The 19,329-nt window shown below is 36.2% G+C and overlaps 1 protein-coding gene across 4 annotated transcripts in view; it reads left to right on the top strand.

The window, feature by feature from the left end:
• The window catches only part of NAA35 (N-alpha-acetyltransferase 35, NatC auxiliary subunit), a 93,886-nt gene that overhangs the window by 58,113 nt on the left and 16,444 nt on the right, over positions 1 to 19,329 (top strand). For all 4 annotated transcript variants that reach the window (XM_004440803.3, XM_014795589.2, XM_087444318.1 and 1 more), the window contains exons 12-14: positions 2,333 to 2,511; positions 9,320 to 9,379; positions 12,908 to 13,014. In XM_004440803.3, coding sequence (XP_004440860.1) covers positions 2,333 to 2,511; positions 9,320 to 9,379; positions 12,908 to 13,014 — 346 coding nt within the window. The remainder of the gene's footprint in view (positions 1 to 2,332; positions 2,512 to 9,319; positions 9,380 to 12,907; positions 13,015 to 19,329) is intronic.

The raw sequence follows: 19,329 nt of genomic DNA, 5'->3' as shown, positions 1-19,329 counted from the left end.
TATGGTAAAGAAGTTTCTTACAGCATTGTTGCTACTACTTTACTTCAGTTCTAAATGAAGTGTGATAAATCAGAAATTAAAACTATTTTATTATAGTGGTAGCAGTCTTTCATTTTATTTTGAGCGTACATGTCTTGTCATTCAGTAAACATGTTTCCAGTGCCTGTTATGAGCCTGGCATTTAAGTGTTTGGGACACAAGCCAGTTCCTGCTTTCAAAAGAAGTCAGAGAGAGGGACAAATGCTGCCATCTCACACGGTGTAGTAGGGTATGTACAAAGTACTAGGGGAAGACTGAGGATGAGAGGGAATTCAAGCTATATCAAGTCTCCTAGGCTAAGAACAAGGGCAGGAAGGGGGATGGGCTTTACAGGTAGAGAATAGTTTGTGTATAAGTAAAGAGGCATAAAAGAACATGATATTTGTAAGTCACTGTATAGCTCATGGTGTTTAGGGAATAGAAAGCATTAAAAGATGATTGTTAGAAAAAGGCAAAACCATGACTCTCATGCAGATATAATATGTGTTAAGGATTTTGTTAAATTCGTTCAGTGAAATGGCCAGACATGAAAAGTTTTAAAATGTACAGATTTATATGGAGTAATGGAATGTTGAAATAAATTATAAGCAGAGACAAAACTTTTTCTATAGAGTTTGGGGGGGCGTCAGTTGAATCTCTGCCAGACTGGACATAATTTGCATATATATTAGTTACCTACAATTTATCAATTTGTAAAATAACTCCTATAGAATCAATCTGACAATGCGTAGTTTGCCATTGGCGTACAAAATTTTTTTCTATAGGAGTGGCAGGAAATTGTAAAGCACCTTCCGGTGCCCTGCCAGAGAATTTGTACTGTATGTAATAGTCAACAAAATTTTGAGGTTAGGGGAGTGAGATCAGGTTGAAATATAGGTAAAACAATTGAGGTGGCAGTATATAGGACTAATTTAATGAGGGAGCAGTCAGTGCAGGAAAGCTAGGTAAAGCATTACAGTGGCAGCAAGAGTGAAGAGGAGGGACAGATTGGGTAGAGATTAGGAAGTGTAATACTTAGGACTTATAGACTAATTAAATGAAGCAGATGAAGAGGTGAGAAGAGACACCGAAGTTTCTGGCTTAAGCAATAGTAAGGACAGTTTGTCATTTTACTGAGAAAGGGAACATAGGAGAAGCAGTGTTTGGGGCAAGACAAAGGTAGTTTGGGGACATGCACTTTTTGAGATGGTGTGGGACACCAAGGTAGAAATGTCTGTTATGTAGTTAGAAATCATAGGTTTGAAACTCAGAAGAAAGATTGTGGGCTAAGGATTTTAGTCTGGACATCATCAGCTAAATTGGAATTTATATAAAAATAAGTTAACTTTGAAGAGGGAGAACTTCAGTATGGAGAAGACAAGACGGCCAAAAACCCTGGGGAACATAACATCTTTATTTGCATGATGCTTAGGAACAATTATGGAGTATGTCTCAGGAGCATTGTTGTAATTTGGTTAAGTATCAGTCTTGCTTGTAATTCTTAATGATGTCTGCTCAGCTTTAATTTTAACTTTCAGTGACATTTGAAACTATTTTTATTTATTCTTGATTTGCAGCCTGTTTGACTCCAGCAAGAGAACTTGGAATCCAAAATTCTTAGTCACTTCTTGCTTCAGCGATATACTTCCTCATTTTAGATTTCAAGTTGAGAAAGACTTAGTTTGGAACTTTGCACTAGTGTGAAAAGTGAGAGCACCAGGGGACAGAGAAGGGGAAAGAAGGACTCACCTTTGGGTTTCTTGTAATGTTATTTTCATTGTGAATTTCTGTTATTATGTCTCAGTTCCAAATGCGGTCTGGACTCCTGGGAGTTGGGTGGGCACAGTTCTCCTCTTGATGTTTTTGCATTATTATGTGGCTAAGTTTGAATTGATTCTATGGTTCAATAATTGAAGGGAAGACAAACCTACATTTATGTTCCCTTTTTACCTTTCTTTACAATCTCATAGTTAATGCAGTAGTTAATGCCTTTTTTCCCCCTAGGAAATATATTAACCCTGTTTATCACATTCTTGGCTTGGAGTTAATTCTGAGGTAGAAATCTCTCTTCATCACCTCTGCTACCACCATGTGGGTAGGAAGTACAATTTTAGGTTATTAAATCTGCTTCTCTCTTTTTAAAAAATGCGTATGTATAGATACATTAATTGTAAATTATAAAATACATTTAGAGAACATTGTGATTAGAATTGTGTTGGGAGATGCTTTTGAAACTGGCCTTTTTATCTTTATGTTTAGTAGTATTTGAGGTTTAAAATTCAGAGAAATATTGAAAATCTTTTTTTTTTTTTAGATCATCCGATTATGATGGGTTTTGAGCCCCTTGTTAACCAGAGACTACTTCCACCCACCTTCCCTCGATATGCAAAAATAATTAAAAGGGAAGAAATGGTCAACTATTTTGCAAGATTAATAGATAGAATAAAAACTGTCTGTGAGGTGGTCAATTTAACAAATTTACATTGTATTCTGGTAAGTACAAATCTCTATTCTGGAATATAACTTTGATTTAACAACAGAATAAGTTATCACTTTTTAGAGACTGACTGTCCCAAGCATAAATAATACTGCTTACTTATTTTCTGTGATAGCTGGAGGATTAAGTGGTGTATATATATTTCTTTTTTATGTTTAATCCTCGTAAGAATTTTATACTATCCATCTTAGAGATTAAGAAACTAAAGTTTAGAGAGGTTAGATAATTCACCCAAGTTTTACAAATGAAGAGTTTGAACCCTGGATTCTGTCTTCAGAACCTTTTATATGAATGCGTATGTGTGTGTACATATGCATACATATATATGTGCATATGTATAAATATTTTTTCTTAGAAAAATTGGATCATGGTGTTTGGTAATCTGCTTTTTTTAATCATTAATTTCTACATCATGAACATCTTTTTTTTCATGTCAACAAATGCAGTCATGCGTTGCTTAATGATGGGGATACATTCTGAGAAATGTGTTGTTAGGAGATTTAGTCTTTGTGCGAACATCATAGAGTGTACTTACACAAACCTAGATGGTATAGCCTGCTACACACCTAGGCTATATGGAACTGATCTTACAGGACCACTCTCGTATATGTGGTCCATCGTTGACTAAAGCATCGTTATGTGGCGCATGACTGTACACATATTTCTACATTATTTTAATGGCTACGTGGTATTTTATTGTACGCATATACCACAGTTTTTTCCAGTCTATTAATATTGAATTACGTTTAGGTCATTTTCAGTGTTTTACCGTTACAAACAATACTAAGATGAACATCTTTGTAGGTAAATCTTAATATCCTGTACTTCCTTCCCCCTTAAGATAAAGTCCTAAACAATGAAGTTGCTGGGTAAAAGAGTATGTACATTTTTAAGCTAACATATTTTGGATTAATCTTTTTTATGGGTTAAAATATAGAAAAACAAGGTTTATGTTGGGAATATTAAAACATTCAGAGATGGATGTTTCTTAATTGATGAGGTTATAGTGACATATAAGATTAGTAGGAAGATAGAAGATATGCAAAATAATACTGTTGTTATTTAGACATACGTACACTAATTTATTTTGCATGACTATGCATAGATATACATTTGATTGTTGTTCCCCCTGTATGCTGAGGTACATAATTCCTAGCCCCAAGTCATTTCCTCTGAAGTCTTCCTTGCTAGTTCCAGGTTGCTTCTTTACCTGCGTTCCTTGAGGTAACAAATTATCTAGTTTATAGTCCTAGAATTTAACAGTAGCCTCTGGGATGTAGTTGATGGTCAATAAAGATTTGCGCTTTTTTTAATGCTCTTTCTTGTACTAACTTTATTTTCCTTTCTGCTAATTCTTTGTCATTAAAGCCTAACTTAAGTCTTCATTCCTTAGTGAAACTTTCACTAATTATGCCTTTATTACCTCCTTTTGTGTTTGCTTTCTTTTAGCAGTATGCCTTATTCTGTCATAAGAGTCACAGAATTATAAAGGTAGAAAAGATGATAGACAAAAACCAATTCATTTTGCAATTTATTGTACAGCTAAACAAACTAAGTTTTAGAGGGCTCGTAACTAAATTAGATGATTGGTTATTGGCATGTCTGGATTTTGAATAGAGATTTTCTTACTCTTCTGCTACATCTGCTTTTCTGATCTTTAATTATTACATTGATATGTTTTATGTTCACCAGATTGATAGGATTTTAGAAAAGGAGAAGATCATTGTAAATTGGAATAAGAAAGTATAATGCAACAGTTGGAATTTGATATTCTGGCAGAAGATTATGGATTGCCTTGTCAGGAGAGTAAATGCATAATGACACACCATAATAGAGGGGTGCTGGGGCAGCCACAGCCCTGGACTGCTGGCACTGGACATGAAGAGGGCAAAGTAGGAGACGAGTCTGGATCCCTGGAAGACTTGGGATGGAGGAATAGGTGGTAATAGTTGAGTAGTGTGACAGAGTCCAAGAATAGAGGAAAAGATTAAAATTAGGGGGAGGATAAGAGACCAAATAGTCTGGTGAATCTGCTTAAGAAACCTCTTACTATTAGGACAAAGTGTCAGATTATAGAGAGTGCTTACATATCAATCAGATAAACATAAGCATCCCAATGAAAAATTGGGAGAGGACACGAGCACACATTTAAAAGAAGTAAACATGAAAAAGACTTAACCTTACTAGTAATTAAAGAAATGCAATTTATAATAACTAGATTGAAAAGTAGAGTGATATTTAATGTTGATAAAGGGAAATAGTCATTTTCCTGTACTCCAATGGCTGTCTCTCTCAAAAGTCTTAAAATTGTGTATGCTTTGACCTGGCAACTTCCCTTCTAGAGATTTAGTGTAAGAAAAAATAATCTCAGATGTGCAAAGAGGCACTAAAAGGTGTTTGTTGCATCCTCCTTTGTCATCCTAAAAAACTAGAAACTGTTGGGGCCAGCCTGGTGGCATAGCACTTAAGTGCAAGTGCTCCGCTTCGGCGGCCTGGGGTTCGCAGGTTTGGATCCTGGGCATGCACCGATACACTGCTTGTCAAGCCGTGCTGTGGCGGTGTCCCATATAAAGTAGAGGAAGATGGGCACGGGTGTTAGCCCAGGGCCAGTTTTCCTCAGCAAAAAGAGGATTGGCATCAGTTGTTAGCTCAGGGCTGGTCTTCCTCACAAAAAAAAAAAACTAGAAACTATTTAAATACCCAGTGGTGACATCCATTCTATGATATGATTAGAATATCTGTCATACAGCCATTAATGAGCATGTTATAGAAAAATATTGACATGGGGAAATGTTTATGAATGTCGTTAGGTTTAAAAATATCCATTTAGGGCTGGCCCCATGACTTAGCATTTAGGGCTGGCCCCATGACTTAGCGGTTAAGTGTGCGCGCTCTGCTGCTGGCGGCCCGGGTTTGGATCCTGGGCGCGCACCGATGCACTGCTTCTCCGGCCATGCTGAGGCCGCGTCCCACACACAGCAACTAGAAGGATGTGTAACTATGACATACAACTATCTACTGGGGCTTTGGGGAAAAAAAATAAAAATATCCATTTATACATTGTTGCACACAGAAAAGATTGTCAGAGACAGAGCCAAATTCAGTTTTAAAAAAGATTGGGATAACAAATAAAATGGAGTGCTGGATGATAGTTTATTCTTTGCGTTTTTCTGCATTTTCAAAGTTTTTGATATTTTGCATATAGAGAAGAAACCATAGTGGTAAGGGAGGAAGGTAGAGAAATTAGTTAAGGGAAAGTCGTAGATTAGGAACCCATAAGATGATACTTTTGACAGCTATGGAGTAATTAGGAAGATACCTAGTTTAGATGAGGTAAATAATGGACTTAATAGAATATATTCTGTTAGGGATGTGTATTAGCAATAAGACAAGGAGTACAAATGAACTGTGAGGGTGAGGATACGTATGTTCATCCATTCAGCCAACATCATTGAGTACTTTCTTTGTGCTAGACCAGTATATGATGAGCAAAAGCGTATTATCCATATTGTCATGGGGCTTACAATGTAGTGTGAGACAGAAAATTTTCAAATACTCGTAGAAATGATTGTAGAATTACAAACCAAAGTAAGTGAAGGAAGGAAAGGAACTGGAACATATATATTGAAGGAATTAACTTTGATGATCAAAGAAGGCTTTCTTAAGGAAATGAAGGTAAAGCCTAGATCTGAAGGTTAGGTAGACATTCATTGGGACAGTAGAGGGCAGTTCCAGCTGAAGGAAGCTGTGCTACTCCACGTGATGGGAAAGAACATAATACATTTGAGATACTAAAAGAAAAGGAACAGAGTGGAGCTTGCCATGATGGGGATGGGGGATTTGGTAAGGCTAGAGAGATAGGCAGTTCAACAAGGTCATTTAAGTCACGTTAAGGATTTTGGCCTTTATCATAGAGCAAAGGAAAACCATTAGAGTTTTATGCAAGATTAGTATGAGTGGAGGGGTGACATAAATGGATTAAGAATTTGCAAAGATGTGGCTGCATTGTAGAGAAAAGATTGAAAGGGAACAGAGTAACCACAGGGAAACAAATTAAGAAATCGTTACTGTAGCCCAAGGGAGAAAGGATGGTAACTTGGACTTAAAGGATGTCAGGGAGATGGTGAGGTAAGGTCGTTAGAATTAGAGCTATGTGTGAGCTAAAATTGATTGGATATTGGTAATAAATTAAATGTGGGGTATGAGATAGCTCTCAGGAAGGTCTCCAGGTTTCTGACCTGCAAATCTAGATGCAAATTTGGTGCTGTTCCTTGAAATGGGGAAATTCTCAAAGGGGACCTTTGGAGGCAAATGAGGGTCTTAATGAAGTAGGGTAGAGTTGTTCGGGTATGTTTGAAATATTTAAGTAGAGATATCGAATAGGTTTTGGTAGAGTTTAGAGGTCTGTGCTAGAGTTAGAATTTTGGGATTATTACAGCACAGTTGGTAATTGAAGTGTGATATGGATAAGATTATAAGGAAAAAAGTATATAGATTAAGAAAAGAAGGTAGTCTAGAATTAAACTTTGAATCTACAGAACAGACTGAGAAGTTGCCAAAGAGGAAGAAACTCATGAAAGTCAATTTAAAAGGTTTTTCAAGAAGGAAGTCATGTCAGATGCTGCTGAGAGGTCAAGTGAAAGAGATGAATAAGGTCCAATACAAATGTCCATTGGATTTAGTGACAGGGGACAGTGGTGATTAGAGCAAAGAGCTAGGCCAGTGTGTGTTGAAAACAGTGGGAGTTGAGTAAGTAGAGACAGTAGTGCCAGCCAACTCCTTTAGAAAGTTTGGCTCAGAGGGCACAGTTGAGAGGGAAATGTGGGATCATGTGACAGTTTTTTCTTCTTAAAGATGGGAAAAACTTGACTGTTTAAATGTAAATGTAAATGTTCAAATCTAGTAGAGAGGGAGAACGTGTAATATATAGGAGAGCAAAGGATGGATAATTGACAGTGTGTAATGTTCCTGAGAAAGCCGGAAGGAATGGAGTCTTTAGGACAAGTGAAGGACTTCCATTATTAAAGTAAACAAGGAAAGGGTCTGGTACAGATGTGGGTCCAGTTAGGGGATTAGAGGCTAAAGTTGAGGGATTTCCTGTTAGATAGATGACTTTTATTTTCTTTGTAATGTGGAATGGGAGGACGTCTCTCTGGAGAGTATTCGCTTTGAGGAGGGTGTGCAAGGTGTAAAAGTTAATTGTGAAAGAAGATAATGAATTGACTAGAGAAACTTGTTAGATTTTGGCAGAACACGCATTTAAATTGAGAATCACGAGTCTGGGGAGTAAGTATAGAAAGAAAAGCAGACAGGCTATCCATACTTATAATTTGGGATAAAAAAGAGCCAATAAAGGAGCTAGAATGAGTGATCATAAAGATAGTAAATGTAACTGAAAAGTACAAGGTTTGTCTCCTTTAGGAGAGGAGAGAATTTAAAACATGGTACATGGCTATTCAAAATGATGAAGAAGAGTCAAGAGTCATGAGATGATAACCAGAAGGGATAACAGCTCAAGGAGTAAAGAAAACCGTTTTTTAAAAAATACGTGAGACTTGGGGCTGGTCTTGTGGCCGAGTGGTTCAAGTTCTGCGCACTCTGCTTCGGCAGCCCAGGTTTGCACCTACTCCACTCGTCAGCCATGCTGTGGAAGCGTCCCACATACAAAATAGAGGAAGGTTGGCACAGATGTTAGCTCAGGGCGAATCTTCCTCAAGTAAAAAAAATAAATAAATAAATAGATGATACTTAATTGAGCATATTTTAATAGCCCTTGAAAAAGTTTTTCCTCCCCTTTTTATCTCCCTCACCCCTTGATTTTCCCACCACTTCATTTTACTCCCACTCTCCTTCCCTTTGTCTTCCCCTCTCCCACTTTCACCCTTCTCATTTTAGGGATGTTACATAATAAAAAGAGCAGTAACTTTCCAAGCCTAGGAGTAATATTGCCTTCCTTGAATGGAGTTCGTTGGCAGAAAGGTTCATCTTGAATACCAGCTCAAAGTCATTGATGAATACTGTGCTAAGGTGGGGGGCAGGGGGGATCAGTCCTTAGGCTACAGTAGAGGGCTCAGTGGGAAAAAGTGCTGCCTGTAATTGTCTAGGATTATTTTCCACAGTGATAGTCATCCATAAGAGGAAGCTTATGGGTTCTATGTCTTTTATTCTCTGACTGCCAGCCTACAGCAACGGCATAGATGTTCACAAGCCCAGATGTCTGTCTATAATTTACAAACCCAAATCCAAATGTTAAAATACATACATTTTTAGTTAACTATAAAATTTGGAAAATGCAGAAAAATATGATGATAAATAACTGTCCTATAATCTATAGATATTAACATTTCAGTGTATTTTCTTATCTTTTTTTTCTATTTGTGTATAAATCCATATGTAGTTTTCTAAGTGTATCTTTTGATGTTTGTGTAGAGTCAGTAATAGTCAGTAATATGAATTTAATTGGCCTGGTTACTTAATATTTATTTCTGTGAAGTGGGAAGTAAACCTCTGCCATTAGTTATAAATTATTATTGATATATTTTCATGGTGTACAAATTTAATATTGGTATCTACACAATACTATTATTGGTCAGTTCGTTATAAACAAATTAGGCTCTAAAATTATCCATTGTCCCATTGATACAGTTAGACAATTCCTGTAGAAATGATCTTCAGCTATTTTTCATATTTTAACTCTGGTAGTATATCATTTCCAGAAGGTCTAGCAAAAATTACACTCTATATACAAACATCTTCAGCTTTTATTTAATGTATTAATGACATTACTTTTTCTCTGTGTATCAGGATTTTTTCTGTGAATTCAGTGAACAGTCACCTTGTGTTCTTTCAAGATCTCTGTTACAAGTAAGTTCTACTTAGTATCAGAATACTTCTTTAAATATCAAATTATATGTGTGTTGACATTGTTTTATTGATTGATGGAACAAAAGGTAGATGCTATTAAAGGATATTCCACAGTTAGTGTTATATTTTTTGATAGAAGTATTGACTTAGAATGTTAGACATTCATCAAGGTCATATCCTGGGACATAAAACAAGCCTTAATAGTTTTAAAACAATTGAAATCATAGAAAATATGCTCTTGACTATTTCAGAATTAAATGTAATCAGTAACAGAAAGATATCTGGAAAATTCTCCAAATATTTGGAAATAAACACACACTGAAGAACCCATGGATCAAAGAGGAAGTCTTAAATTAGAATGAAAATGAAAATATAACATATCAGAATCTGTGGGATACAATTAAAGCAGTGCTTAGAGGGAAATTTATGTTCATTAAACATTCATATGAACATTAAATGTTCAAATGAAAAAAAAAGATCTGAAATTAGTAATTTAAGCTTCTACTTTAAAAAAGCAGAAAAAGAAGAGCAAATTAAACTCAAAGCATGCAGAAGGAAGGAAATAAAGATAAAAGCAGAAATCAGTAAAATAGGGAACAGATAAAGAATAGAGAAAATCAGTGTAACCAAAGGCTGGTTCTTTGAAAATATCAATAAAGTTAATGAACTTCTAACCAGATAGAAAAAGAAAGAGAGAAGATACAGATGAATAGTATCAGGAATGAAAGAGCGAATTTCACTACAGACCCTACACACATTAAAAGGATTATATGGGAATATTATAAATAGCTCTGTGTCCATAAACTCAAAAACTTAGATGAAATAGACCAAGTCCATGAAGGACTCTACCAAAACTCACTAAAGAAGAAGTAGATAACTTGAAAAATCCTGTCTATTAACGAAATTGAATTCCTAGTTAAAAACTTTCCAACAAAGAACACTCCAGGCCAATTCTCCAGTCTCTTCCAGAAAATAGAATAGGCAAGAACACTTGTCACATGAGGCCAGCATTACCTCAGTACCAAAGACAAACAGACATTACAAGCGTAGAAACTATAGACCAATATTCCTTGTGAACATAGGTACAAAAATCTTAAAGTATTTTCAGATTGAACCCAGCAATATATTTAAAAGAAAAAAAAAAATCATGACCAAGTGGGTTTTATCCCAGGAATGCAAGGCTGGTTCAACATTTGAAAATCAGTCATTTTAATTCATTATACAATCTAAAGTCTCAATAGATTCAGGAAAAGCATTTGACAAAATTCAGCAACCATTCATGATTAAAAAAAAGAAAACTGTCAGCAAACCTAGGAATAGAAGAGAACTTCCTTAACCTGATAAAAGGCATGTACAAAAAACCTACAGCTAACATCATACTTAAAGATGAAGATTAAATCCTTTCTTCCTAAGATTGGGAAGAAAGCAAGGATGTCCACTCTCATTACTCCACTCTTATTCAACATAGTACTAGAAATCTTAGCCAGTGAAAAAAGGCAGGAAAAAGAAGGAAAAGGCATACAGTTGAGAAAGGAAGAAGTATTGTCTGTTTACAGAGAACATGATTTTCTGTGTAGAGTGCCAAGAGATCTACAAAGAAGTTCCTAGACCTGATGGGTGAGCTTAACAAGATCATAGGATATGAGGTCAAAAAGCAATTGTATTTCTATATACTTGGCAACGAACAATGGGAAATCAAAATTTTAAAAACAGTACTATTTACGATAGTATCAAAATGTGAAATCTATAAACCTAACACCTGTTTATAGGACCTGTGTGCTGAAAAACTATGAAGTGCTGATGAAAGAAATCAAAGAAGACCTAATAAATGAAGAAATATACCTTGTTCGTGGATTGGAAGAATTGGTACTTTTAAGATGTCACTTCTCCCCAAAATAGATCTACAGATTCAAAGCAGTCTCACTCAAAATCGTAGTAGGAATTTTTATAGATGTCAACAAGCTGATTCTAAAATTTATATGGAAACACGAAGGAATTAGAACAGCAAAAGCAATTTTGAAAAACAACAAACAGAATTGGGAAACTCACACTACCTGACTTCAAGACAGGTGTAGTATTAGGCAAAATGATGGACACATGGATCAGTGGAACCAAGAGGAAAGTCCAGAAAGTTCTGTTCTTTAATTAGCCCTTTATTATATAGTAGTGTATTATATAGTCCTTTATTAATTGACTAATGTGGTCAATTAACTGATCAATATTTAATACGGTCAATTAATTTTTGACAAAGCACAAAGGCAAATCAATGGAGAAAAGGTAGTCTTTTCAACAAATGGTGCAAGAACAGTTGGAGAGGCATATGCAATGCATATGACTCAGAATGCATTATAGACCTAAATATAAAATGTGAGACTATACAACTTTTAGAAGGAAGGATAGGAGAAAATCTTTGTGACTTTGGAGAAGGCAGAGAATTCTTAGGTATGACATCAAAAGTACAATCCATAAAAAAGTGATAAATTGATAAATTTAAAATTAATTCTGTGGAAGACACTGTTAGGAAAAGGAAAGGAGACAACAGAGTGGGAGAAAGTATTTGCAAATCATGTCTGACAAAGGACTTGTATCTAGAACATATAAAGAATTCTATAAATATAACAAAACAGAAAACTCAGTTTTTTAAATGGGCAAAAAATTTGAACACTTCAATATGGAATGATATTCAACATCATTAGTGTTAGGGAAATGCAAATTAAAACCACAATGAAATGTAACTGTCCACCTTTCAGAATATTTTAAGAAAGAAAGAAAAACTGACAATACCAAGTGGTGGTAGGATGCATTACTGATAGAAGGAAACGTGAAGTGCTACAGCCACTTCAGAAAACAATTTGGCAGATTCTTATAAAAATAAATACACAGATCCCGCTCCTGCATGTTTACCTAAGAGAAGTAGAATCTGATGGCCTCTTGGAAACTTGTATGCAGATGTTTATAGCTGTTTGGTTTATGTTCACCCAAAACTGGAAACAATCCAAATGTGTTAGGAATCAAGTAAAGTATAGTATAGTAAATATTAAAATACACTGAGGTTGTTAAGGGGAGAAAATTAAATGTAAATTATTATTAAATAATGTATTCTTTTAAATATAATTTTTTCAAATTTCAGAAAGATTGTATGTATTCTAAAGTGTTCATTAGAAGTAAAGATTATTGACTAGCTTAGTAGTTATAGCCATTTAATATTTCATAATTTGTGAAGCGCTTTCATTATATATTAGCTCATTTGACATATTTGGTCACTTCATATTACTACTCTTGACTTGAGAGATTTTTTTCTACACGTATTTTATTCTCCTGCATCAGAATACACCTTAAATAGGGGTTAATAAATAGTACCTGTTGTGGAGGCAGTGATTTATAAAAATTTTCCAACTTTTAGTTTTTTAATCTCTTTTGTATTCTGTGGTATTTGTAAGAAGTATGCTTACGTCACAGTAATGACAACTATATGTACAGTAGATCAAGATCGTGATAACATTACTAATATATAACATTTGTTTTAAGACCACTTTCCTGGTGGATAACAAAAAGGTCTTTGGAACCCATCTCATGCAAGACATGGTGAAAGATGCACTTCGGTCTTTTGTCAGTCCTCCGGTGCTCTCCCCAAAGTAAGTATCGTAAGACATTTTATAGTGTGTGTGTTTCTTAAATGCCCAGATTCTCTGTGCTCCTTCTTTATAGCCAAGGCATAAAAACTGTTGGAATCAAGTCTCCATGTAAAAAACAAAAAACTCAATCATATTAAAATTAGTTGACTTCTGCCACATATTGTTTAGATTTAAATTGAGGTTTTTGTGAGGTTAACATTAGGTCCCGTATGAGAATGAAAAGTTACAAGGAGTTATCAGAAATTCAGTAAGTTGTATTGACCGTTACTATGTCCAAAGCACTGTGTTAGATAGACACTTTGGGAAATAATTATAAAAAACAAGATAAAGTCTCTTCTCAATGATCTGAGTCTAAATAGAAATAGAAAATGCAGACAATTGATCCTTCAATTTGTTCTGGTAGAGTCACTGCCCTGAAAACATGCTGCCATAAGAGACTGGAAAGGATTTTATGCAGAAAGTAACATCGTTTGAGTCTGCATTTTGGAAAATAAGTACAGCTTTTCCAATGGAGATGGAAGAAAGGAGTCGTTATTTCTTAGGAAAGATACTAGCATGTGAAGACATGGGCGTATGAAATTATATATTTTCAGAACAGTTAGTGGTTCAGCATTCAATTTGTTGAATAAATCATGCCAGATCTCACATAAACCTCTGTGGTAGCTTCCTCTCTTAGATTGAGTTCTCCAGAAGCAAACCCTGAGACAAAGATTCGTGTAAATGTAATTTAGAAAGTGTTCCTAGGAAAAACCAGCAGGGTTGTGGGCAGGTGGGACATGGAAAGGAGAAAGCCATGCAGAGGTGTGCTCCATGGAAAGTTACTCTGGTTTGGTCCTGTCGGGGAGCTCTGGAGTGAGTGTGGGTTATACCTCAGAGTTGTCCTAGTCAGGGACAAGGGAGCTTCACAATTTAACCACGCATCTGTCAGTTAAGGACTGCTCGCGGGAGGATGTAAATTCCCAGGCATCCTCGGTGTTGGTTGCATTTCCTTTTTCATTCACGGTAAAAGCCAAAGTCCTTATAATTGAGCCTACGAAGCCCCATATGCTCTGGTCTAGACTGCCATCCTGGTGCCTCTCTGACCTCATCTCTTACTGCTCTCCTCTCACCTTGGTTCAGCCACAGTGGCCTCTTTGCTATTCCTGGAACATACAGGCTCTCTCTCACCCTATGGCCTTTACACTGGGGTGGGGTGGAGGGCATTTTCCTCAAAAATCCCCAGGGCTGACCCCCTCACCACCTTCAAGTCTGTTCAATGTCACCTCAATGAGGGCTACCATGATCAGTCTATTTAAAAAGTGTAAACCTTCCCCCCACCTCCACTGACCCCCTACCAGCCAGCATGCCATTTCTCTCTCCCGTAACAATTATCTTCTTACATATAGTATAATTTACTTCTTCATTATGTTTATGTCTATGTATACTATATAATCTTCACTGTATTTATTTCCTATTTCTCCCCCCTCTCCCACATTAGGATAGAAACTCCACAAGGTTGGGGCAGGCAGTCTTGGCTCTTTTTTCACTGATGTATTGTAGGTGCTAGAATGGTGTCTGGCACACAATAAATCTTTGTTAAATGAATGAATAAACAAATGAGAGCAGGATGGTTAAAATAGTTAGAGATAGGGGCTGGTCTGGTGGCATAGTGGTTAAGTTCGCTTGCTCTGCTTTGGCGGTCCAGGGTTTGCAGGTTCGGATCCCAAGCACGGACCTACACACTGCTCGTCAACCCATGCTGTGGTGGCATCCCACATACAAAATAGAGAAAGACTGGCACAGATGTTAGCTCAGGGACAGTCTTCCTCAAGCAGAAAAAGAGGAAGATTGACAATGGATGTTAGCTCAGGGCCAATCTTCCTCACCAAAAAAAAAAGTTTGAGAATGAGACTCGAGATTCTTGAATGCTTTGGTAGTTTGGTCTTTATTTTATGGTCAGTGAGGAGCTGCTCAAGTTTTGAGGAGGGAGTTGGCATAGTAGAGTGTGTGTTTTTTAATAGGAAGCCAACTGGTAGTGATAACGGAGGCAAGTGTTTAGCTAGGCTGATTCAGTAGTACAGGTGAGAGAGATGAGGAAGGATTAAATGCTGGGAATATAAAATGGAAACATTTCAGTGGTAAAATTAATAGGAAGTGACAACTGATTCAATAGGGGAAGGAAAGGGAAAAGAACGTAACTAAGTTGCTTTAAAAAAGAAAAAAAAACCCAGTGGCTGGCCTGGTGGCTTAGTGGTTAAGTGCGCGCACTCCGCTTCAGCGGCCTGGGGTTCGCAGGTTTGGTTTCCCGGCACACACCGATGCACAGCTTGTCAAGCCATGCTGTGGCAGCATCCCATATAAAGTAGAGGAAGATGGGCACTGATGTTAGCCCAGGGCCAGTCTTCCTCAGCAAAAAGAGGATTGGCAATGGATGTTAGCTCAGGGCTGATCCTCCTCACAAAAAACAAAAACAAAAACAAAAAAAACCCAGAAGCTGATTATATAAATAATACATGGTCACACTTGAAAATTTAAACAATGCAGAAATAATGTGAAAGATAGTAAAAATCCTCTGAAATCTTACCTTTGAGATAACTACATTTTGATGACAATCACCATAGATATCTTTGTGTATAAAGATAAGATATATGACTTTATATAAATGGGATCACATTAAACAGGCTGTTTTATGAACGTTTAATTATTTTTTGTGGATTGCTTTTAAATTAAAAAATTTGTTTTTATTTAAAAAATTCTTTATCCTTTTTCCATTCCGAGATGCATCATGACTTTGTGTCTCAAATTACCTGATGTAGATCTAATTAGTTCTTTTTAATGGCTGCCAAATACAGTCATGCGTCACTTAATGACAGGGATACATTCTGAGAAATGGGTTGTTAGGCGATCTTGTTGTTGTGCAAACATCATAGAGTGTACTGAAGAGGAACAAAATTTACCACCCCAAAATGTGTCTCTTTAACATGAGAGTTATTTTTGGCTGATTATTTTTTAAGAAACGAAGACTCATAAAGTTTTTCTTGTTACCTCCCCCTTAACTACCTAAAAGAATTCAGATAAAGAAAACCCATCTCAGGAAATAGCAATCTCCTTAGCATAGCATGAACTAGGTGGTAAAGAGGAACCTAGAAAAGCGTGTTTGTTGGGCTCCCCTCTGTGTTCTTCTGTTTCTGTGTGGCCAAACACTTATTTTCCAAACAGTTTGCTGCTTTTCACCTACCTGTGAATTGTCTTCCTTCCCTTTAACGTCCCTGACTCTCTCTACCCCCAGCACTTCTTTTGTCTTTAGCTGAGGATGGTATTTAAGGTGAGGGCTTTGGCCATTTTGGTGAGTCATTCAGGTTTCTTCCATGTATACATGTTATTAAACCTTTGTTTTTTCCCTGTTAATCTGTCTCATGTCAATTTAATTCTTAGACCAGCCAGAAGAACATAGAAGGGTAGAGGAAAATTTCTTCCTCCCCTATGGTACTTAAACAAACCTAGATGGTAGAGCCTACTACACGCCTAGGCTATATGGTTCTAGTCTTATGGGACCACTGTCATATATGCGGTCTGTCATTGACTGAAATGTCATTATGTGGTACATGACTGTATTTCATAATATGAGTGTATTCTACAGAGTGGGGTTACTAGATGGAGGGGCATGTCTAGTTTTAATTTTAATAGATATTACCAGATTGCATTCTAAAAGATTGTAACAATTTATATTTCTACTCACAATATACAAGAGTACGCTTTCCCTGCACCCTGACCAGCAGTAGGTGTTATCATTCTTTTTAATTTTTTCCAGTGTGTTGAATGGGGAGTGATAGCTCATTGTTATTTTAATTTGAGCACTTAATACAATATTTATTGGACATTTAGAATTTTTTATGAATTGCTTATTTATATCCTTTGCCCATTGACTTTTATTAAGTGATTTACTTTTTTTTGAAAACTTTGTAAGAATTTGTAGGGCTGGCCGCGTGGCTTAGAGGTTAAGTGCATGTGCTCCGCTACTGGTGGCCCAGGTTCGGATCCCGGGCGCGCACCGACGCACCGCTTCTCTGGCCATGCTGAGGCCGCGTCCCACATACAGCAACTAGAAGGATGTGCAACTATGACATAACAACTATCCACTGGGGCTTTGGGGGAAAAAACAAAAAGGAGGAGGATTGGCAATAGATGTTAGCTCAGAGCCGATCTTCCTCAGCAAAAAAAGAAGAGAATTAGCGTGGATGTTAGCTCAGGGCTGATCTTCCTCACAAAAAAGAAGGAAAGAAAAAAATAAATAAAATAAGATAACATTTAAAAAAAAAAGAATTTGTATATTGTGAGAGATTAATCCTTTATCTGTGATAGGCATTGCAGATATTTTTTCCTTAATCTTTCTTATGCCACATTAAAATTTTTGCTTTCTATATAATAGTTTTTGCTCTTTTTTTTTTCCTGTATAACTTTTAGTTTTCTTGTTTGAGGTAAATAATTTTCTCCAGCCCCTAGGTTGTGCCTTTAGTCACCTAAATCTTCTTCCAAAGATTTTTATGGTTTTATTCTGTATGTTTAAGATTTTAATCCTTCTGATTTCTTTTCCTGTAAATGGTATGAAGATAGAAATTCAGCTTGATTTCATTCTAGGTAGATAGCTAGTTGAGTGATCACCACTTATAGCTTCATTTCCCAATGGATTAAAGGGCCATTTTCATTTTACTTAAAAATTCCTTATGTATTGGGATTGATTTCAGTTCCAATGATAATATATGTATTTTTTTCTATTGTTATGGCTTTGTCTTAAGTTTTTTTTTTGTTTGTTTTGTTTAAAGCTTTTTTTTTTTTTTTTTAATTTTATTTATTTTTTCCCCCAAAGCCCCAGTAGATAGTTGTATGTCATAGCTGCACTTCCTTCTAGTTGCTGTATGTGGGACGCTGCCTCAGCATGGCCGGAGAAGCAGTGTGTCGGTGCACACCTGGGATCCGAACCCGGGCCGCCAGCAGCGGAGCTCGTGCACTTAACTGCTAAGCCACGGGGCCGGCCCTGTCTTAAGTTTTCATATCTGTTAAGACATGTCCTCCTGCGCCATCCTTGTTCAGCATTTTCTTGGCTCTTCTCTGGTTAACCCCTTATCAGATATGTGGTTTGCAAATATTTTCTCCCATTCCATAGGTTGTCTTTTCATTTTATTGATGGTTTCTTTTGCTGAGCAGAAGCTTTTTAGTTTAATGTAGTCTTACTTATTTTCACTTTTGTTGCCTTCGCTTTTGTTGTTAAGTCCAAAAAATCATTGCCGACGCTGGTGTCATGGAGCTCACCCCCTGTGTTTTCTTCTAGGAGTTATACAGTTTCAGGTCTTACATTCAAGTCTTTAATCCATTTTGAATTGATTTTTGTGTGGTGTAAGATACGAGTCCAGTTTCATTCTTTTACATATGGCTGTCCAGTTTTTCCAGCACCGTTCTTGAAGAGACTGTCCTTTCCCCATTGTATTTTTTTGGCTTCCTTGGTGAAAATTAAATGACCATATATGCATGAGTTTATATCTGGGCTCTCTCTTCTGTTCCATTGATATGTGTGTCTGTTTTTATGCCAATACCATATTGTTTTGATTACTATAGTTTTGTAGTATAGTTTGAAATCAGGAAGTGTGACACCTCTAGCTTTGTTCTTCTTTCTCAAGATTGCTTTGGCTATTCGAGGTCTTTTGTGGTTCCCTATAAATTTTAGGATTGTTTTTTCTATTTCTGTGAAAAATGCTATTTGAATTTTGATAAGGGTTGCCTTGAATCTGTAGATGCTTTGGGTAGTATGGACATTTTAAACATATTAATTCTTCCAGTCCATGAGCATGGGGAATATCTTTCCATTTATTTTTGTCATCTTCAGTTTGTTTCATCAATGTCTTATAGTTTTCAGTGTACAGATCCTTCACCTCAGTTAAATTTATTCCTAGGTATTTTATTCTTTTTGATGCTGTTGTAAATAGGATTGTTTTCTTAATTTCTCTTTCTGATAATTCATTGTTAGTATATAGAAACACAACGGATTTTTGTCTGTTGATTTTGTATCCTGCAACTTTACTGAATTTGTTTATTAGTTCTCACAGTTTTTTGGTGGAATCTTTAGGGTTTTCTCTATATAATATCATGTCGTTACTGAATTTGTTTATTAGTTCTCACAGTTTTTTGGTGGAATCTTTAGGGTTTTCTCTATATAATATGTTGTCTGCAGATAGACACAATTAAAATTATTTAAAAATTTTTTGATTAAATATGTTTAAGTATATTCAGATGTATAAACTGACAGACACCTGTACCATTATCCATTTTAAGCAACATTTT

This window comes from Ceratotherium simum, chromosome 20 (genome assembly GCF_057802395.1).
Source record: "Ceratotherium simum simum isolate JZ-2026a chromosome 20, ASM5780239v1, whole genome shotgun sequence".
Lineage (NCBI taxonomy): Eukaryota > Metazoa > Chordata > Mammalia > Perissodactyla > Rhinocerotidae > Ceratotherium > Ceratotherium simum.
This window is presented reverse-complemented; position numbering and strand designations above follow the sequence as displayed.